Raw genomic sequence first — 23,001 nt, 5'->3', positions numbered from 1 at the left:
ATTTTATTGTACTTTTGATCAATTGAAATTGTTTTTAATGTCAGTTTTTAAAATGGCTAAGCAGGTCTTGCCTTGCACATCTAGCAATCGAGCTCACACAAGGCATTATAATGTGAAGTTTATGGTGTACCGGATGTCGTCGTGGCTTGAGTTTCTTAACTCTTTCCATGACCAAATCATTTGTACTCGTAGCTTCATTTCCAGAACTTGCATGAGAGTTTGGTTTTGCTCATAATTTCTGTCATGGGAGCGGCTTTTGACATCGGTGCACTTTGTTTTGATCCTTGTTTGTGTACCTGCAGGTGGGATTCTCCTACAGAAGGCTCATTGATTGGAACTCTGCATTGATCAAGAAAAGGAGTGGATTGGAGCGTCTGCTTTTTGCCGTCATCTTCATTCTGAGCCTCGTTCTGCTTGTTTGCATCATCGCCCTTATTGTAAATTACCAGAATGGTATGGATTATGCCAGATAGGCCAATGATGGGTTGGGATTTGGAAGGTGGCAATGCCGTCTTTTTCCAATGATCAATAATCTAGAAAGTGCATGTCTTTTTGGACAGAATGCATGGCATGCAAATCATTTTGCAAAAGTGAAGGGCATGATGAGCAATACTCTACTTTTGAAATTCTGATGGATTTTTTTTTTTCATGTTGATCTTGCCCTCCTGGAAAAGCTTGTGTATAAATAGCATGCTGGACAAAGACAGCAGACAATGGTCAAACACTTGTGTTATATGGGATTTGTATCTGGGTTCTTTCTAGCGTGGGCAAAGAATTCAGATGGTGACTCTGACAAGCCAGTTTATCCATTATATTATGATATTCTTCTTTCTTATTAAACTTTCCTTTTCCCATTGCCTTTTCAGATCTTTCGCGCACTCTTTGCTTGACAGAAACCTGTGTACAGATATCCGGCAGCATTCTTGCTTCTGTGAATTGGGCAGTGGATCCATGTGAGGATTTTTACAAGTATGCTTGTGGAGGATGGGTGAAGAAAAACCCATTACCTGATGGCCAGTCTCGTTGGAACACCTTCAACAACCTCATTGACCACAATCAGGCCATCATCAGGAACTTCCTTGGTGTGCTCACTTCTTGGCAAAAAATGCATTTTTTTTTATGCATTTAGCGTGAGGGATGTATTTTGATGTTTCTCGTAAAAAGTCCACGCTTGCTTTTTGTTTTCTGTTTGTAGCATGTAATAGTTCATGGGGTCAAACCTGTTTAATTGGATGGAAGTGTGGCAGGTGTTTGGGCAAAATGGCCTTTTCTTCCATTTGATTGTCAGGTATTTTTGTTCACCTTCTGGTGCTGAGTGGGTTTGATCAAATAGTTGCTGAATTAGCAAGCCAAGTGTTTTTAAGCATAAAAAATATTCTTGTCAAATTGAATGAAAGGACTCTCAAAATGGTGTTCCTGATGTGTGTTGACAGAGAACAAAACGATGAATGTTACCAGTGAAGCTGAGAGGAAAGCTAGGAAGTTCTACGTGGCTTGCATGCATGAGGATAGGATCGAAGAACTTGGATCAAAGCCATTGGAGGACGTCATTGAGAAAGTATTTCATTAATTATTTTTCATTTTATTGTTGGCGGAGTTGCAAAGTGTATAATGATTATATTCAAATACCGTACACAGCACATTCTTGGAGCGACCCCACGAACATCACTTTTTCACACTTGTAATTCGCAAACGTATTGCACTTTGTCCTCGAGCTTCATTGAACTGGGATTTCAATGTGACACCCTGGAAGTGACATCAAGGCATTGAGTCCAAAAAGCTTTCTTCCATTGAAAGAAAGTCTGACATAAGTTAGTTCGCCAAATATTGTGGGGAAAAATGCGAAAATGCCACACCGGTAGATTTAAGAGCCCTTCAAGCCAGATTATACAAATGTAGTTGATTTTACCCATGAGCTACAAGTGCTCCATAATACTACCCTTTTTGGAAAATTGTTTGTGTGTGCATGCGTGAGCACACCTGCACGCACATGTGTATTATGTCTGGCTTCCTTCTTGGCACTACAGTACAGTAATTGGTCTTTACTTTGATTACCTAATGACACCAGCATTTTGGTGAAGGTATCCACACAGGGGATTGTTTGATGCTTAAAAGGTTCACACTGGTGCACCCTTTCACTGCACATATGCCGACCTTTGACATTGCCGTTTGGAATGGCAATAGCTCGATCCCAGGCAATTACCTGCTGTGATTAACATTGGTTTCCGAGCAGTAGTTGCTTCGTCACAATTGCCAAGCGACGAGTTTCTCGACAAAGTGAAAACCGCCATTGAATCCCATCATTGCTGATTGGACTACACAAGTCAAAATCTGATTGTGCCACACAGACACCTACTTTTATAAGTGTGGGAAATCCTTGAGAAGCATAAACATATACCGTAGCTCTGAGCTCGGTCATCGCAAAGTTTGGCCCCTTCGGGATTTTGTTTCCACAATAACTATTAAAGCCCTCGAGCCAATTACCACCAATGTCAATGCAGGTCTGCAGCCAAAATCGATGTTGCATTCGCTCAGAACCAAAACACAAAATGCTGTAATTATTAAAAGCAAATAACTTTGGTTTTGTAAAGATGGATGTGTGCTTTGGAAATGAAATATTTCATTTGTGCAAGCTTTTCTCGAGCAATAAAATTCACACTTTTTTTCAGCTTTACTTCTTTCAATAAGTTGCAGAAAAGAAATACATGATTATGCCTTTGGGGTATGTTCCTTTTGAACAAATATTGTTGGTGCAGCATTAGGTTTTATACCCCCAGTGAATTTCAGGTGATAAACGGATAGTTAATGAATGTGGTGTGGAGGCTTCTTTCTCCCCCCCCCCCCGCCCCCAAAGTGGAAAAGCTAGAAGACTGACTGGATCAGGACGCAACAGGACAAAAGGAACAGTGGGGCAGGTGGAGATGACAAAATAGATGGACAGCATAGTTGAAGGACAATATCGAGGGAGGCTTGGACAAATGATGGGTGTGGGGAGGAATGGGGAACAGGAAAGACTTGATGTGGTGGACAAAATAGATACAGAAGGAGAAGCTCTGATGAGGGAAAAATTGATAATTTGGAAGGAGGAGGGCTTGGGGGGGGGGGTGGGAGATGAGTGGGCATTAATGCAGGTGAGTAAAAAAGAGGTACAAATGAGAGGAGGTGAGCAGTGATCCTGGATTTGGGGAGTATCACCAGAACAGGGTTGATGGTGGACCATGTGCATCCTTCAGGCAACTGGGGGGGGGGGGGGTTACAAGACATGGAAAGAACAGAAGGTGCAAGACCAGAAAGGAGGTGGTATACGGCAATGACCACCAACCTGTCTGCGATTGGAAAGTGATAAGCCCATCGACTTCGCTATATCATGGGAGATTCCAATAATCGATGACCTTGGTTTCCAAGGCATTAAGCAGAGCAAGGTGTGAGGCAAGGGTGCCAGCCCAAAATGGGGAGCTGTTGTTCCATCAAGCTGTGGATGAAGGCCTTGCATATGGAAAGGAGTTCAGGTGTGCCAAGGAAGGACTTTTTACAGTGGCTGGCTTTTCAGGCTGACTTTGAAATATGGTTTGCCCAAGAAAGATCATGGCTGATTGTGAGACCCAGGAGTTTGAATGACAACTTCCTCAAGAGGATTCTTAAGAAAGTAGATTGGAGGGTTTGCAGTACGGTCATTTTGGAGCGAGATCGTGAGAGAGGGATTGATCCGGATTGTGAGAGGTATTCCAAGTATTTGACCAGCTTGTGATTTTTGTCAAGGTCTGAAGAGGCCACAGCCTGCCTGTCTGGAGGATGAGGGATGTCACAGCAGAGAGTAGAGTCATCAGCGAATAGATAAAGGGGATTTTCCAGAGTGTCAGAGAGATCATTAATAGGATTGGGCCCAGAATGCCCTGACAGGTAGAGCAGATGAAAGGAAGAATTCCTTGGCTGAGTTAATACCAAGGGCAGTGGATATTGTGACGTCCACGGGACTTGAACAGTCCCGCCAACGTAGAATGAGCCAAAACGATGGAGGCGGTTTATTTATTTATAACCCAAAGATGGCGGTTTTAATCGCTCTACCGCAAACGGGACGAGGAAGGTGGCACGAGTCGCTTTTCACTGAGTTGATAACGTTTATTCCTCTAACCAAAAATAACAAGACTCGGCAAGAAGAGGGATCTGGGGCGATTCGATGGGATGGTGTGGGATCGGGCGTGGGGAAAACAAAGACAAATCTCAAACCCTCTAAGGCGCCAGGTACACACACACACACACACACACACACACACACACAACGCAGCTATTCCTGGTAGTCAGGCTGGACCGTGGTGTGGACGCAACAGTCCTTGGATTGGCGTTGGACGAGCTGGCCTTGCTCTCGTCAGGGGGGCAGGAGAAAGCGTGGTGCTGTCGACCTCCTGGTCTTGGCCCAAGTCCGCTCACAGCCGCCAGGGAACCAGCTCCGGCGCCAAACCGCGAGCATGAGAGGGAGGCAGGTCCGCCCGCCGTTCGACCCCGTACTCCGAGCCAGCAGAACCCCAGAGCCAACCAAGGTGAGGCACGAGGCTCAGCAAGGCTACAAGACACGAAGAAACCAGGGCCGAATCAGCGAAACAACAAGCACGCTCCCAGCACAACAACTTCCACAAAAACGGTTTTCTGTCCCGATCTTCTTCCTCTTCCTATTTGACCCCGAACAGAACCTTTTTATCCTCTACCCCCCCCCCCTCGTCACTTCCAATCGAGCCATTTATTGGCCCTCCGCTGTCGCCTTCCGCCAATCGTGATCACGGGGCGGAGCCATCCGCAGCACTGTCCTGTGACGTCACGGCAAGCCTCCAGAGAATACTAAAAGGGGTTTACGCAGACACACTTACCCTATCGCGTATCCCTATCTAATTACGTGACAATTATCATTTCCCCCTTGAAGAAATGAACATTTACTAGACAACTTATCACCACTGAATTGCTACTTATTACATCGAGATCCTGGTAAACTCGAACAGCATGGCATACCTAATTAAACATCCTAATTACCCTTTGAATGCATTCCCCCCCCCCTCAAACGTAACAATATGTTTGACCAATCCTGAAGAGAGATTGCTGATTTGCAGTCCTTGCCAATCTACCTGAGTGAACTGCTTGACTCACTAGTGCTGAAGCAGCTCTGAGAACAGCCAGAGATTCCAAGCATATAATCAGAGGAAGAGCAGGAGCCATTTATCGTGAAGTTTGTCATCAACAAGTCCAAAGGGAGGATTTGCCATTGGGAGAAATCTGAATGGGGAAAATTCAGTGAGTCGGTCCCCGAGAGTCACTGAAGTCCTTTACTGAAGTGCCATGGCTGGTGAGAGAGAGGTACCAATGTAGTGGAATTACTCGAACCTCCAGCCGAGTCGAACGTCACCCCAGTAACTCCAGTGCGAGTTGAACCATTTATTCACGTGCACACGGGAAAGAAAACAAATGCGCAAAGATACACCAAGATGTATCACTGCGTACCACCTCCTTTCAGAGTTCTGTTCACAAGCCTAGCTTTTGATAGCAAAATTATTTGCATAGAAAGGGGAAAAGAGGGGTCATGGGTGGAACAAAGAACAGCACATGTTATCTTTGCAAAACAACAAAACAACATCACTCAATGTTCCTCAGTCTGTTAATAAGCAGAACACCATGTATGGTTTGTGTGCGAGTATGGGAACTCCGGTCACAATATGCAAGCATGGGAATTGATCTCGCACTCAATTTGTGCTTTGATTGGGCTCCCTTATCCTTAGGACTGTATATGTTGCAATCATGCAGGCAAATGTGTATGCTGCTTCCTCTGTTGAAGGATGTGATGTAAAACAACACACCTTCATTTGCCTTCACTCTGGGTTAGATCATTTACCCATAATCCTTATTGGCGAACAACTCCATATACGGTGAAAAAACAACTTTAGTTAATTACAATGCTTTGCAATAAACTTTACACCTTTACAAGCATTTAAAAGCACAAGTATGTTGTGAGCTAGTCATTTAAGTAGCAATAAGAATACAGAGCTGTATCAATTATGTTCCCATGGACCTTGTATGCATGTCCATATGGGGTTCATGTTTGTAATCACACAAGCTTCAATCAAGTCTATTAATACTCATACATGGGTATAATTAAAACTGAATATGGAATACATACTCATAAAATGAATGTAATAATCATGTTTCTAATGAGCTTTTAAATCAATCATTGTCTATCATCCAGGTTTTCACTAATATATTTATTTTATGGGCTAAAAGCCTCTATTTGCGAAGTTGAATCAATCATTAAGCTTAATTTGGCCACAGCCAAAGAAAAACACAAAGCTAATATTTTAAAATGAATTTTCCACCACACCTCCACCTTGCCAATTTGCATAGTGACAATTGAAGTGTTTGGACGTCGGGACATCCATTTTCCGCATCCATCTCTCAATGCTCCCTTCCTCACTCAACCCCACGCTGAAGGAGGTAAAATAAATGCCCCATATTGTACAATGCATTGGGGTGATAATGCATGCACTGCTGGGTGAAAATATTAAGGGGCAAACTTAACCACTCAAGTGATGTTCACAGAAGCAACAATGGCTCATTGGGAGGTAAATGAAAATTTCAAATTTCTCATTTACATAAGTGGATAAACTAGATTACTAGTTGGTTTTAATGTCATAATAGTTGGTGCTGTGCATAGGTATATTAAATTGTGTCAATGACCAAGTCCTCTGAAATTTGAACTGGTGCTCTCTGTTGGCCAGGTTCAGTTGGGATCACTGAGGCATCTGGGTTTTTGCTGCATGGTGGTTGACGGACAGTGAGGCTCGGAAGAAGCGCACTCATCTTTGACCTCTTTTTGATTGTCATTTTGACGATACAGTTATCGTGTTGCTTCACACGTAGAGTACTGGATTATTGAATATTTTGGCCTGTTGGAAGGGACATCAAGCCGACCTTCCTGTCTGCCAGCATTTGCTTATGCATATTAACAATCCTATGGTACCGATCAAAAGGAGTAAGCCACTGTGTGTCGGTACCTTGGCAAAATTACAAAATTCTTGCCCATGTTGAGGGCTGCTGTGGCCTGCCAGGTAAGTTCTCAGCTAGGTAAACGTTCAAGGCCAAATAAAAATCATCCCATCTTTATTTATTATTTAAAAGTTCGTTTTCTTTGTTAAAAAAAAAATTTGCCCTAATTGTGAATGTAGTAAATAACTTTCCGTGACATGTAGCTTTGTCTCGTCCTTGTGTGATAGGCTGGTGGGTGGAACATCACTGGCCCATGGGATCGAAACAACTTCCAAGAGGTTTTGTGGTTCACATCGGCAATTTATCGAGCCACCCCATTTTTTTCTGTGTTTGTTGGTGCCGATGCCAGAAACTCGAACAGCAATGTTATTCAGGCAAGGATTGATTGTTGCATGTTTTGCGTGAGTCTTTGCAACGCCATGTACAACTTTCTCAGCTGGGCCTTTTTATTTGTCCTGCAGATTGACCAGTCTGGACTCATCTTGCCATCACGTGATTACTATTTGAATGATTCTGCTAATGGAAAGGTTTGTGACTGTTTGAGTTTGTACTGTCAATCGTTTGTTTATGGTTACTGCCACTATTGTGTCCTTGAATCTTTTATCATGTGTTATGGAAGAATGAAAACAGAAAAAAAAAATTGTGGGAAGTTTGAGATTACATAAATGTCTTGATCATTTGTGTCAATGGTCTTTATTGCAATACTAAAGGTTTTTGGCTCCTTTTCCTTGGCAGATCCTGCTGTTGCGAAAATATTCTAAACTTGTATTTCGCCGTCTGTAACTTCCTCGTTATCCTATATAACTGCCAAGTAGCTGGGCCACCTTTAGAGCAAGCTCATTATGTTGTAGGTTCTGGAGGCTTACTTGACGTACATGGTGGATGTGGGAATGCTGTTGGGTGGGCAAGAAAATTCGACGCATGAGCAGATGCAGCAAGTCTTGCAGTTGGAAACTGCTATCGCCAATATCACATCATCACAGGAGGATCACAGGGATGAGGAAGCAATGTACCACCGCATGAGCATTGCAGAACTACAGGTATTGGACGTGCACAAACCTTTTGGCATATCCCGTTACATGTGTGTGACTCACTGCTTGAGTGGTGAAAAAAAATTGATGAAAAACTAGTCTTACGCGTGATCGCGTGTCGCTCTGTCAATGGACAGGGAGAACAATGGATGGAATCGATAGAATGTCGAATGAATGCACCAACCATTTCCGGTGTTAACCCATCATCAGAGCAAAAGAGCCCGTTTGCTCCAACGAAGGGTTGACACCCAAAATATCAGCTTTTCCATGCTTCTCACAGCAGTTGGCTTACTCTTTATAACCATTCTATTGATTTCATCCATTGGTGTAAACATAACTCGGCTTAAATATTAACTTTCATACCGTTAATAACCTTCATAATCTTGCTTATCTATGCTGAATTTGTCCTTTTCCTGCCATTTTAACTGAAATTAATTTAGCTGTTGCACTCTCCCGATAGTAACCTTCAACCCTTTCTCTAGCTTCCTGTCCTTGCACTGTGCGATGCAATTAAATTTTACTGATTAATTGTGTTTTTCCCCTCAACCATCTGCCTTCGTGTCACCGCCCCAAAATGAAAGCTCATTTCATAATTCACTGTTTTAGCATTGTCTACAACTGAACTAAACAAATATACAGTCTGGTGATGCAGGTTGTTTTTTTATATTTTAATGAATAACATTCTTACCATCTCTATAAACTCCTGTTTATGACTAATAATACTGTTGTGCCTTTGTTGCAGGACCTGGCTCCAGCTATAGACTGGCTGTCTTATTTGAATGTCATGTTTAGTCCTTTACATTTAAATGATTGTGAACCAGTGGTTGTGTATGCCAGTGAATATCTTCAAGCTGTATCAACATTAATCAACAATACAGACCAAAGGTATGGCAGTACTTGTGTACTTTTATCATTAGTATGTATCTCTCTGTGTCTGGCAACATAGCTGTAGAGGTATGTGCACTCGTGATTGAGCTGTCCAGCCAGGATTTGAATGTTGACTCAGCTTTAAGCTGCCACCCTGTTATTTCACACTGTTATCAATGCATACTAGTGTGGGGCATGTTGCAGACTGCAAACAGAAGCGAGAGTGCATCCTACATGCAGATGTAATCAATACAAGCTTTACATAATTAATGAAGTGAATTGTTCTTGCATTCTGCAAGAAGCTAAACTCAAGTAAGTGGAGAATGAGTGATGAGAATGATGACTTTATCTAAACAGTTTGCAGCTATAGCCATTTTTAATGCAAGTATGTCAGAAGTTTTAAGATAAAATTATTCTTTCCATTCTAATGGGTTGCTCGGCAATAGCAAGAGGTGGAGTTTGATTGATTCTAAGTCGAAGACAAACCTTAAGGGTGGATCTGGAACTCATGAAGTTGTCATATTCTAGTAGCTGCCGCCGCGATGTGCGTGGTCAACAACTGAGCCAATTCAAAATATTGCGTTGAGTTAGCATCTTCCCCTTTTCCCTTTTTGATACGTTGATTGAATTTTGATTAGAAACAAACTGACGATTTACCCAATAGGCTGCAAAAGGGATAGTGATTCTACAGTATATCTGATCAAGGTTCAATTGACCTTGTGATAAATGCGCAGTACAGTACAGTATGTCATTTTGCACACTTTTAATAGATTATGAAGAAGGAAAGCCTTACTAGGTAGACAAAATGCTGCTGCAAAGCATAAATTCCGTTTCCAAAACCCCCCAAATTTCTTCCTCGATGAGCCTCTTCCCCTGAATGTCCCAAGGGGGTGGCTCCAAGCAGGCCTCACCCAGCTGAGTGTCTTCACACCCATTTCTTGGCATCCCTGAGCAGTGTATTTCACCATTGGTGATAAACAAATGCATAAATAACAAAATTATTGTTCTTTTGATGTTTTGGATAATTGATCTTTGCAATCTCATCTGTATTTCAAGGATTTTCGAACGTACCGTTTGGTATCTGCATTCATCTTGCCGGGACAAAGCGATCTTTCTTTATTTTCAGGATAATTTCCAGCTACATGGATTATGAATACAGGAAAATTATGCATCGATTACAACATACAGTGGGGAGAACAAGTATTTGATACACTGCCGATTTTGCAGGTTTTCCCACTTACAAATCACGTAGAGGTCTGTAATTTTTATCATAGGTACACTTCAACTGGGAAAGATGGAATCTAAAACAAAAATCCTGAAAATCACATTGTATGATTTTTTAAAATAATTAATTTGCATTTTATTGCATGAAATAAGTATTTGATCACCTACCAACCAGAAAGAATTCCGGCTCTCACAGACCTGTTCGTTTTGTCTTTAAGAAGCCCTCCCATTCTCCACTCATTACCTGTATTAACTGCACCTGTTTGAACTCGTTATCTGCATAAAAGACAGTTGTCCACACTCAATCAATCAGACTCCAACCTCTCCACAATGGGCAAGACCAGAGAGCTGTCTGAAGACATCAGGGACAAAATTGTAGACTTGCACAAGGCTGGGATGGGCTACAGGACAATAGGGAAGCAGCTTGGTGAGAAGGCAACAACTGTTGGCGCAATTATTTGAAAATGGAAGAACTTCAAGATAATAGTCAATCTCCCTCAGTCTGGGGCTCCATGCAAGATCTCACCTCATGGAGCCTCAATGATCATGAGAAAGGTGAGGGATCAGCCCAGAACTACACGGCAGGACCTGGTCAATGACCTGAAGAGAGCTGGGACCACAGTATCAAAGAAAACCATAAGTAACACACTACGCCATCATGGATTAAAATCCTGCAGCGCACGCAAGGTCCCTCTGCTCAAGCCAGCGCATGTCCAGGCCCGTCTGAAGTTTGCCAATGACCATCTGGATGATCCAGAGGAGGAATGGGAGAAGGTCATGTGGTCTGATGAGACCAAAATAGAGCTTTTTGGTTTAAACTCCACTCGCCGTGTTTGGAGGAAGAAGAAGGATGAGTACAACCCCAAGAACACCATCCCAACCGTGAAGCATGGAGGTGGAAACGTCATTCTTTGGGGATGCTTTTCTGCAAAGGGGACCGGACGACTGCACCGTATTGAGGGGAGGATGGATGGGGCCATGTATCGCGAGATCTTGGCCAACAACCTCCTTCCCTCAACAAGAGCATTGAAGATGGGGCGTGGCTGGGTCTTCCAGCATGACAACGACCCGAAACACACAGCCAGGGCAACTAAGGAGTGGCTCCGTAAGAAGCATCTCAAGGTCCTAGAGTGGCCTAGCCAGTCTCCAGACCTGAACCCAATAGAAAATCTTTGGAGGGAGCTGAAAGTTTGTGTTGCCCAGCGACAGCCCTGAAACCTGAAGGATCTGGAGAAGATCTGTATGGAGGAGTGGGCTAAAATCCCTGCTGCAGTCAGTGCAAACCTGGTTAAGAACTACAGGAAACGTCTGATCTCTGTAATTGCAAACAAAGGTTTCTGTACCAAATATTAAGGTCTGCTTTTCTGATGTATCAAATACTTATTTCATGCAATAAAATGCAAATTAATTATTTAAAAATCATACAATGTGATTTTCAGGATTTTTGTTTTCGATTCCATCTTTCACAGTTGAAGTGTACCTATGATAAAAATTACAGACCTCTGCGTGCTTTGTAAGTGGGAAAACCTGCAAAATCGGCAGTGTATCAAATACTTGTTCTCCCCACTGTATATTCTAATTGTTTGTTATTACCAAAGTCCCTGATACAGTAGTCCGACTATTTGCAAACATGCAATATTTCATAATAAATAAAAATTGCCTAAAAGGCTGCAAGAGTGATAGTGCATTGTAACACTTGCCACTGTACACCGTCTTTAATGTTTATGACTTTCTATCACTGTACATTGTTCATAAACCACAAATAATAGTTGCAGGTAGTGGACAAAAATGGAAAATGCTGGGTAAAACGAGGGACACCAAGTATATTGAAAGCAAATGCTTCACAGGCCTGTTTGCATATAATTATAGCTAGGAAAGCTGCAAGAGGAGACCTCAGTGACTGAAAGAGGGGTGATTGTTGGCGTGCTTTGGCAGGAGCTTCAGTGGCAAAGACAGCTCAACATGCTGATGTTTCAACAGAAACAGCATCTAATTATGATGTGGACATGGAACTCGGAGGGAAAGACATCATCAGAAAAGCGCAACAGTGGGTGGAGGCGCATACTCCCGGATTGTGATATCCGTGCATTAATTTGAAGTGCAAGGCAAAGCAAGCGAGCAACAGCAGAACAATCAATTGTAAATTTCAACTTGTGGCACGAACAGCCAGTTTCATAAAAAAAACAGTCCATCGAGATATCCAGAGTGGGATACCATAGTCGTGTTGCAGTGCACAAAGTGCTCATCACATCTGGCAATGCATGTTTGCGAGTCTAGTGTTGCAAATAGCACAGGCAATGGATTACAGAGCAGTGGAGATCATGGTCAGATGGATCGTCCTTCATTGTGTTCTCGACAAATGGACAAGTGCATGTATGGCGCCAACCTAAAGAACTGTACAACTCTGCTTGATTCCAACAATGAGGGTTCTGGTGGTTTTGTAATGTGGGGTGCATTTTCCTGGCATGGTTTGGGTGCAGTCATTCCTCTTGGTACCATCAAGTATTGATTGGCATTGACCTTGCCATCTGAGTACTCATCTTCACCCCATGCCGCAGCATTCTTGCCGGGAGCTGCGTCTTCCAGGATAACAATGCCCCATCCACAGAGCACTGTGGTGGCCCAGTGGTTTGATGAGCATGACAGTGATGTTATCCATATCTCAGTCACCAGATCTGAACCTAATCGAGCATTTATGGGATATTCTGCAATGACGCCTGAGACAGCGTTTTCCACTACCATCAAACAGGTGTGAGTTGATTGACTTCCTTGTGGAAGAATGTTGCGGCATCCCTCCTGCGGAATTCCAGACGCTGGTGGAATTTGTGCCACGGTGCATACAAGCTGTACTGGTCGCACGTGGTGGCCCAACACCCTATTAAGTGACTTTACATCGGTGTTGCCATTTTTTTCCACAACCTGTACATCGTGCGTGAGATACAAAAACTCAACGAAATTTTTTGAATCGTTCTGCCAAAAAAAAATCCAGAAACACCGCAGCTCATTGTTACCTCTGGGTTGACAGAATGGTACATTTTCACTGCAGCTCCACCATCAGACGTGGTGGTGTAATGGTGCGAGCGTCCGTACTGGGCCTGGGAGGTTGGTGATTCGAACCCCCGCCGAGTCATATGAATGACTTCAAAAATGGAAGTGCCGCTTCCTTGTTTTGATGCTCAGCAATGAAAATGGACAGTGGGTCATGCTTGCAAGCAGCTATTTTTGACCTCTTAATAATATTTTTGACCGTTTTTTACTAATTTAAGCTTTACATTTAAGAGGGAGAGTTTACACTCTAATTGGTTGCTAGGCAACGCTAACACGCACCTCTTTTTCATCGGAACAGATGTATTGTACTGTGTGGTGTATTTCAGCACCAGAGCAAGGCAAAAACGCAGGGAGTAATAAATTGATGTATATAAATTGTTTCTGTTGATGTGCTGGACAATTGATTTTGACAATGTCATCCATATTTTGAGGATTTTCGAACGGACATCCTTGTATCTGCATTCATTATGCTGGGACAGAGCAATCATTCTTTATTTCTGGGTTGATTTCCAGCTTTGTGGATGGTGAATACAGAGAAATTATGCATTGACGTAAACAAACATGTTCTGAATGTTTCTTATCACCAGGGTGCCTGAAACAGATGTCTGACTGTAAATGAAAACATTCAACTACGAAAATCGAATAAATTCGTCCTTGCCACATACCCAACATGTCCACCAAGTTTCGTCCAAATCCGTCCACAGCTTTCTGATATATTGAGCTATATATCGATTTTGGCCCTATCACTGAATGGTAAAGAATAACTGAAATAAAATTCTCGGATCTGGATCCAGATCATTACCAAAATTGAATCGATTCATCCTTGTCTCACACCCAACCGGTCCACCAAGTTTCGTCCGAATCCATCCATAACTTTTTGAGATATCCTGCTCACAGACAAACAAACAGGCAGACAGTGGTAAAAAACAAAACCTCCGTCTACCTTCGGTGGCGAAGGTAACAAGTTTGTTCATGTGAAACATATGTAGAAGCAGACATCATTGTGCATTTGGCCTCCATTCATTTGAAGCATATCCTGTTCTGTAGCATAGAAGTGACATTCATTTTGCAAGAGAGCTAACAGCTTGCAAAATGAGTGATTTTTCATGCTGGAAATTTGATTTATTGTTTATCAACAACGGGGAGAAGAGGAAGAATATCTGAGTGCATTGTACGGGGAGATCCATTTGATTTGTTAACCCACTCTACCTGCGAGCAAATGGCATTCTCCATTACTTTGCTTGAAGTAGCTTACTATGAGGGAGTAAACTGTGGAACAGCATGTGATTGAGCACACAGGCTCATGAGATGTCACTTGAGTACAAAATGATGACGGTGGTTTGGCAACGTTTTAAGGATGGATTCAGATCCTAGAATGGCCAAAATATACTTTTTTCACCTCGGTTAGAGTGAGACACACACACCCAGGAGTCGAGGAATGAACAAAAGGTTCAGTTCTCTTATCCCCCTCTTCCTGTCCAGCCTGGAGATCCTCAAAGCAGTGTTCTGGGCCCTCTTCTTTTTTCTGGTTTTCATCACTGATCTGTTTGACTCTCTGGAAAATCCTCGTTATCTCTTTTTGCTGATGACTCCACCCTCTGTCGTACCATCTGTCGTCCTTCAGATCAGCAAGCAGAAGCCTTTTCACTTTCTGCAGATCTGGATAAAATCACAAGCTGGTCCAACACATGGAACATCCCTGATCTCACACTCTCACTATGTCTCTCTGAAAGGACCGTCTTGAACCCCCGCCCCCTCTCCCCCAACCCATCTCCTTTTTCAACAATCCTCTTGAAGTCCTTTCATTCAAGCTTCTGGGTCTCACTATCTGCCATGATCTTTCCTGGGAAAGCCACATTTCCAACCTGGCCTCCAAAGCCAGTCGCCGACTGGGCATCCTCTGTCATGCAAACTCATTCCTTAGCATGTCTGAGCACCTGACCACATATATATAGCTTTCATCTGCAGCCTGATGGAGTACTGTTCTCCCCTTTGGGCTGGTGCTCCTGCCTCTCACCTTTCTCGGCTTCACGCTGCGGAAGCCAAGGCATTTAGGACCATTGGTATCTCCCGCGATGAGGCGGAGTCTTTGGGTCTCTCACTCTCTCACCACAGGCAGGTTGGTGGTCTTTCTGTCTTCTCCCATCTCCTCTCCAGCCTCGCCTCCCCCCGGCTCTGTCTGAGATATGTCCCCTCCCCCCCTCCCCCCGTATTTCCACATTCTCTTCAAACCCCCTCTTCCCTCCAGGTCTTCAAAACGGCTGTTCACCACCATCTCATATCTTCCCCCATCCAAATCCTCGATCTTTTATACCCCTGCTAATCCACCCCAAACCCACCTCCTTAAAATTCCCTGCTTTCCTTCCTGAAAGTCCCTGTAATGTCCATCTTGTTTACCCCATGTATCCCATCCCATCCCTCTCCCTTCCACAGATCTCCTCGTGTGTCTATTCCCCACTGTTTTGTGATTCCCTCTCCCACCCCTCTTGTCTCCTGCTCCCCTTGTTATACGTTCTGTGTGTTAGCTCTTTCACGAGCCTTGCCATTGTATATTAACAAAAAATATTAATGAGGATGTTGGTCTGGCAAATATAACATGGTCTTTCAATTTTATCAAATCTGTCTCACCAGAAGAGACATCAAACAAATCCACCTGTCTACCTCCATAGTCAGCCACTGAAAGAATTATTTTATTTTATATTTTCGCTTCTCGGCCTCACTATCAGCCACAATCTTTGTTCGTCTGACCTTACAGCAAAGCTGACCTCCAAACTGAGCCACAGACTGGACAATGGACTTCCTCCATCATTGTTGAAATATTTGGACTACTTACAGCCTACAAGGCCAATGTCTGAAGGTCAAGAGTACTGCTCTTACCTTTGAGAAGATGCATCAGCATCACATCTGTCTCCTGGAGTCTGTGGAAACTAAAGTTTGAAGCATTATTAGCATTTACTGTGATGAGGCCAAATCATGAGGCCTGTCACTCTGACTTCAAAGAAAGGTGACGTAATTCCTTTAGATATCTCGAAGGCCTTGAGATAAACATGTCCTGAATGTGCATTGAATGAACTTGCAAACACCCGGCCAACGGGCAAAATATTTCCGCGCCCACGAAATCGACCATTTCCTGCAACTTTTATTTCATGACGATTTTCAAATCTCATTTCCTCAATTCTTCATCAGACTTTTGGAAAATGTGACCCTCCCCCATCACCCCCCCTACCCCCACCAAAAAAACCTCCCAAAATAAGAAAATAGGCCAATTTTTTTTTTCTTCTTTTCAAAACAATGGAATCAAGTGAAACTTGCATATGCACAACTTCAGGGTGCCCTCATTAATCCCTGAAAGTTTCAGCTTCCTTGGTCAAATCCTCTCTGAGAGGTAGATGAAGCCACCATACTTTCCCTCCATTATCTTGTATACAGTACAGTGTATAATGTATAATAAATATATTTATTTAATGTCAAACCATGGTGTCTGTATCCTGTTTACTCTGGCCGCTTCCCATATTGCATTTGAAAATCTGCACACGCAGGCAAAGTTCAACACATCCAACTTCTGCTGTCCAATGTTGCACCACTATTTTTGGTGGGTGGAATAAGTAGCTCAGAGCTTTGGCTCTGAAGGAAACAAAGGGTGGAACACAATTAACCTTTTAAAGTCCGTGAAATAATTTAAATTCATAGATTAACTAAAAATTTTCCCATCACTGGGGACGCATACTTTTGCTTGGAAATAACAAAGATAAAGATTCTGAAGAACATGCACTCACTCTGCTCCATGCTGTCAAACATTCTTCCAGTAACTTTGGTTTATTTTGTGCACATTGGATGCCAGCTTTAAAAAAAAAAAATTGGTATACACTGTCGAGGCTCGTATGAGAACCAACACACAGAAACGCACAACAAGGGGAGCAGGAGATGAGGGGTTGGGAGAGGGAAGGAAAAAAAAAACAGTGGGGAAGAGGGACATGAAGAGATGTGTGGAAGAGAGAGGGATTGGGTGGGTACACAGGGTAAACAAGATGGACACCACAGGGACTTTCGGGTCCTTGCACGACCTGAGACATAGTGTGAGATTTGTCAGGGTTGAAAGACATGTTCCACGTGTTGGACCAGTTTGTGATTTTATTCAGATCTGCAGTGAGCGAAGAAGCTGCTGCTTGCCGATCTGAGGGATGACAGAAGGTACGACAGAGGGTGGAGTCATCAGCAAAGAGATATAGAGGATTTTACAGAGTCAAAGAGATCATTGATGAAAACCAGAAAAAGAACAGGGCCCAGAACTCTACCTTGAGGAACTCCAGCCTGGACAGGAAGTGGGGATGAGAGAACTCCATTTAGGTCACACGGTGGCTGCACCAGGAGAGGAAGTCCACGAGCCATGAGTGGAGATGGCCTTGGATAGCATAGGAAGAGAGTTTGGTGAGCAGGGCAGGGTGCCAGACCGTATCGAAGGCACTCGATATGTCTTGGGATATGGCTCTGATCTCATGTCTGGCATTGAGGACCTCCATCCATTGATGGGAGAGCAGAAGCAGCATATCCAGGGTAGAGTGACCTGGTCTGAAACCAAATTGATGATCGGAAATGAAGCCATTGGAGAAGAGGAAGGATTTAATGTCTGAAGCATTGATGGATTCCATAACCTTGCTGATCATTGGGAGCGGGCCGATTGGTCTGTAGTTGCAGGGATCTGTTTTTGCACCTTTTTATGCAGAGCGGTAATGTTTGCTGATTTCACCAGGCCGAGGCCTCTGTGTTAAAGGCGACACTTTGGGGTAGACTGTGTCCAATGGGGATCAGTGGAGTGCTCGTCACACTCCGTGTGTGTGTGTGTGTGTGTGTGTGTGTGTGTGTGTGTGTGTGTGTGTGTGTTTTTTATATATATATATATATATATATATATATATATATATATATATATATATATATATATATATATATTATAACACATACACTGCCTTCAGAAAGTATTCACATCCTTCGACTTTTGTCAGATTTTGTTGTGTTGCAGCCTGAATTTGAAATGGATTAAATTGGAAAAAAGTCGCCGATCAACACAAAATACCCTTAATGAGAAAGTGAAAACATGTTTTTAGAAATTTTTACAAATTCATTGAAAATGAAATACAGAAATATCTAACTTGCATAAGTATTCAGCCCCCTGAGTCAATATTTCGTAGAAGTGCCTTTGGCAGTGATTACAGCTTTGAGTCTTCTTGGATATGTCAGAATCAACTTTGTACATCTGGATTTGGGTATTTTCCCCCCATTCTTCCTTGAAAATTTGCTCAAGCTCTGTCAAGTTCGATGGGGGGTGTCAGTGAAAAGCAATCTCTTCAAGTCTTTTCACAGATTCTTCATGCGATTCAAGTGTGGGCTTTGGTTGAGCCACTCAAGGACTTTCACATTCTTGTTCTGAAGCCGTTCCAGTGTTGCTTTGGCTGATTGCTTGGGATCATTGTCCTGTTCGGAACGTAAATCTTCGCCGCAGTCTAAGGTATTTTGCACTCTGAAGCAGGTTCTCCTCAAGGATTTGCCTGTATTTGGCTCCATTCATTGTTCCCTTTATCCTTACAAGTCTCCCTGTCCCTGCCGCTGAAAAGCATCCCCATAGCATGATTCTGCCACTGCCATGCTTCTCGTTATAGTAGGGATGGTATTAGATGAGTACTGTGCTCGGCTTCCGCCAGACTTGGAGCTTTGATTTCAGGCCAAAGAGTTCAATTTTCGTCCCATCAGACCACAGATTATTTTACCTCGTGCTCTCAGTCTTTCATGTGCTTTTTTGCAAACTCCAGGTGTGCTGTCATGTGCCTTTTTCTCTTGAGGGGCTTCCATCTGGCCACGCTCCCACAAAGCGTAGATTTGTGAAGTGCTGCAGAGACTGTTGTCCTTCCAGCAGATTCTCCCATATCAGCCAAGAAACTCTGTAGGTCTCTCAAAGTGGTCATTGTGTTCTTGAGCACCTCCCTGATCAAGGTCCTTCTTGCTTGGTTGCTCAGTTTGGTTGGACGGCCAGCTCTAGAAAGAGTCTGGATCATTCAATATTCTTTTCATTTCCAAATGATGGAGCTCACTGTGCTCTTAGGATCTTCCAACACTTTCAAAATTGTTTTATAGCCTTCCCCAGATCTCTGCCTCCTCACAATTCTCTCTCGGAGTTCTACGGACAGGTCCTTGGACGATCTGGTAGAGTTTCTGCTCTGACATGCACTGTGCACTGTGGTACCTTATGTGGAAAGGTGTGTTTCTTTCTAAATCATGTCCAAGCAATTGAATTGGCCACAGGTGGACTCAAATCAAGTTGTAGAGACATCTCAAGGATGACTAAAGGAAATTGGATGCACTTGAGCTCAATTTGGAGTGTCATACCAAAGGGGTTGAATACTTATTGACATGACATTTCAGCTTTTCATTTGTAATTGATTTGTAAAGATTTCTAAAAAATAAATTCCATTTTGAAATTATGGGGTATTTTGTGTATATGTATATATATATATATATATATATATATATATATATATATATATATATATATATATATATATATATATATATATATATATATATATATATATATATATATATATATATACATATATATATATATATACATATATATATATATATCCATTATCCATGAAAGTTTTTCGTTTTGTTTCGTTTATTTATTTATTTATTCATTTAATTATTTATTGTATGACACAATCAGAAATGGTGCTTGATTTGGATGAACATTTATTGCCTTTTTTTTTCTTGTTTCACATTTATTCCTGATTTTCAATTGATGTTTGAATGAGTTTAGTGCAATAAATATATATATATATTTTTAAACAATCCTTGTTTGCCCACCGATACTGAGCAATGCACCTTGCAACACAAACTTTTTTCAGTAACATGCTTTATTCCACCATAAGTATTATCATTATCTTTACTCTGTATTTACTGGTTTAAGTCTTTGAATTGGTGTAACTCAAGCTAATGTTTATAGAACTCTGGTGTAAGTTGGGGGTCAGTTTGAGGTTAATCCCCTTACGGATGCATTGAGATAAACTTGGAGTTATAATTCCTTGCTAATCTGAGCACATTAATTAAGATTTTTGCCTTGCATTACAATTTGTGACAACTTTGTAAAATGATCTTTTTTTTTTTTTGGTGTGTGTTTTAGTGTATTAAACAATTACATGATATGGAATCTTGTCAAAAAGGTGGTTTCAAACCTAGACCACAGATTTGAAGATGCTGGACAAAATTTATTGGAAGCGTTATATGGCTCAAAAAAGGTAATTGTAATTGTGATTTAGCTTTCTGTAATTGTTTTTTTTATATTTTCAGTGTATCCTTCCTTGAACATAAATATACAAGAGATAGTCCAGACTATGTGGAATGGAACTAATATCCCTTTCCCCCTATGTTTTCATTCCATTCCCAACCTGGTTAAACCTGTCATGCCAGTTCTTTGCAGGAAGGGCATTGCATCAATTGGTCCACTGTCTTTTGGAGGGGCATAAAGCTGAGTGTCCTGTCTGCTCGCATTCCCTAGTGGGAGTTCAATATTCTACACTGCCCTTCGAAGTGTAGGCCACTGCTTCGGTGCTCTTGCCAAATTACAAGTTACGCCATTGGACGTATTGAACTTGCAGACATCACAACTCGGTCATACTTGGCTGATCTTAATCTGCATAAAATTCCTCCCAATATCGATGTACTCCTATATGCACATTGCTTCTAAGTTTTTAACAAAAATACAGTTTAAACCTATCAAATATCCCTTCTGCTACCACCTCCCTTGGAAGACTATTTCCTTGCATTAACAACTCCGTGTGAAATACCTCTGCCTTGTCTCTGTTTTAACCCTCTTTTTGCCTTCCTCAACTATGCCCTCTAGTTCTGTCACAGTCAATAGGTCAAAAACTGCTCTTATAGTTTTTGATTTTAACAATGTAGTTAATGTAGGCTTTCTAAATTTACAGATTATACAAAGCTTGGAGTGCACAAATAATGGTCCTAGGACTTATCCTTGAGGTACCCCACTGCTTACAACCTCCCAGCAAGATATCCTCCCACTCACAGCCACCCTTTGCTTCCTCTCACTCATCCAGTTTCCAATCCAGTTAGCTACCTGACCAGCCAATCCACAACCCTTCACCTTTGCTAACAACCTCCTATGTGGTACTTTATCAAATGCCTTAAAATCTAGATGTACAGGTGTCTGACATCCCCACACACCCCTCCCCCCCAAAAAAAAACAGAACCCATACTATTTAATATAAAATCCTCATTTATCACTCAAATGGAACAATTTTTGGCACAGCTTACCTTGAATAGACCAGGACCGAGTGTGCTTCACTGTACTGATGTGATGCGCTTCAAATATTTGCCATGGTGCTGCAAGCACAGGGTTCTACGAGCAAAATGGTAAATCATTTTGATGCATTCCGCTGTTGGAAATAAGTGAATTTTATCGAAAATTGTTGCTTTGAGTCCTTCATTTGATTGTGGCCTTCCTCTGAAGACATTGTCCTTCAGATAGCCCCAAAGATAGAAATCTGGTGAGTGTGGGATCCATTCAACAGCAAGTTCTCAAGTGATGACTTTGTCACCAAAGTGAATGTTTAGCCAGTTCAGTGCATTATTTGAAGTGTGGGAAGTGGCTCCATTTGGTTTAACCCATTGTTCCTCTATCTCTATCTCTATCTCTATCTCTATATCTCTCTCTCGCACACACTACACTATCTCTCTCTCGCACACACTACACTATCTCTCTCTCGCACACACTACACTATCTCTCTCTCGCACACACTACACTATCTCTCTCTCGCACACACTACACTATCTCTCTCTCGCACACACTACACTATCTCTCTCTCGCACACACTACACTATCTCTCTCTCGCACACACTACACTATCTCTCTCTCGCACACACTACACTATCTCTCTCTCGCACACACTACACTATCTCTCTCTCGCACACACTACACTATCTCTCTCTCTCTCTCTCTCTCTCTCTCTCGCACACACTACACTATCTCTCTCTCTCGCACACACTACACTATCTCTCTCTCTCGCACACACTACACTATCTCTCTCTCTCTCTCGCACACACTACACTATCTCTCTCTCTCTCTCTCTCTCTCGCACACACTACACTATCTCTCTCTCTCTCTCTCTCGCACACACTACACTATCTCTCTCTCTCTCTCTCTCGCACACACTACACTATCTCTCTCTCTCTCTCTCTCTCTCGCACACACTACACTATCTCTCTCTCTCTCTCTCTCTCTCTCGCACACACTACACTATCTCTCTCTCTCTCTCTCTCTCGCACACACTACACTATCTCTCTCTCTCTCTCTCTCTCTCTCTCGCACACACTACACTATCTCTCTCTCGCACACACTACACTATCTCTCTCTCGCACACACTACACTATCTCTCTCTCTCTCTCTCTCTCTCTCTCTCGCACACACTACACTATCTCTCTCTCTCTCTCTCTCTCTCTCGCACACACTACACTATCTCTCTCTCTCTCTCTCTCTCTCTCTCTCGCACACACTACACTATCTCTCTCTCTCTCTCTCTCTCTCGCACACACTACACTATCTCTCTCTCTCTCTCTCTCTCTCTCTCGCACACACTACACTATCTCTCTCTCTCTCTCTCTCTCTCTCTCTCTCTCTCTCTCTCTCTCTCTCTCTCTCTCTCTCTCTCTCTCTCTCTCTCTCTCTCTCTCTCTCTCTCTCTCTCTCTCTCTCTCTCTCTCTCTCTCTCTCTCTCTCTCTCGCACACACTACACT

The 23,001-nt window shown here is 42.5% G+C and overlaps 1 protein-coding gene across 1 annotated transcript in view; it reads left to right on the top strand.

Moving 5' to 3' along the window:
• The window catches only part of ECE2 (endothelin converting enzyme 2), a 111,074-nt gene that overhangs the window by 54,869 nt on the left and 33,204 nt on the right, over positions 1-23,001 (top strand). Inside the window, exons 3-10 of the mRNA XM_085894579.1 lie at positions 303-453; positions 867-1,082; positions 1,434-1,558; positions 7,251-7,397; positions 7,485-7,550; positions 7,875-8,063; positions 8,797-8,939; positions 20,371-20,485. Of these exons, the coding sequence (XP_085750705.1) occupies positions 303-453; positions 867-1,082; positions 1,434-1,558; positions 7,251-7,397; positions 7,485-7,550; positions 7,875-8,063; positions 8,797-8,939; positions 20,371-20,485 (1,152 nt within the window). The remainder of the gene's footprint in view (positions 1-302; positions 454-866; positions 1,083-1,433; positions 1,559-7,250; positions 7,398-7,484; positions 7,551-7,874; positions 8,064-8,796; positions 8,940-20,370; positions 20,486-23,001) is intronic.

Source organism: Eptatretus burgeri, chromosome 9 (genome assembly GCF_056783735.1).
Source record: "Eptatretus burgeri isolate ZD-2024b chromosome 9, Ebu_testis_v1, whole genome shotgun sequence".
In the NCBI taxonomy this organism is placed as follows: domain Eukaryota; kingdom Metazoa; phylum Chordata; class Myxini; order Myxiniformes; family Myxinidae; genus Eptatretus; species Eptatretus burgeri.
The sequence above is the reverse complement of the archived record's forward strand: the minus strand, read 5'-3'. Positions and strand labels throughout refer to the sequence as shown.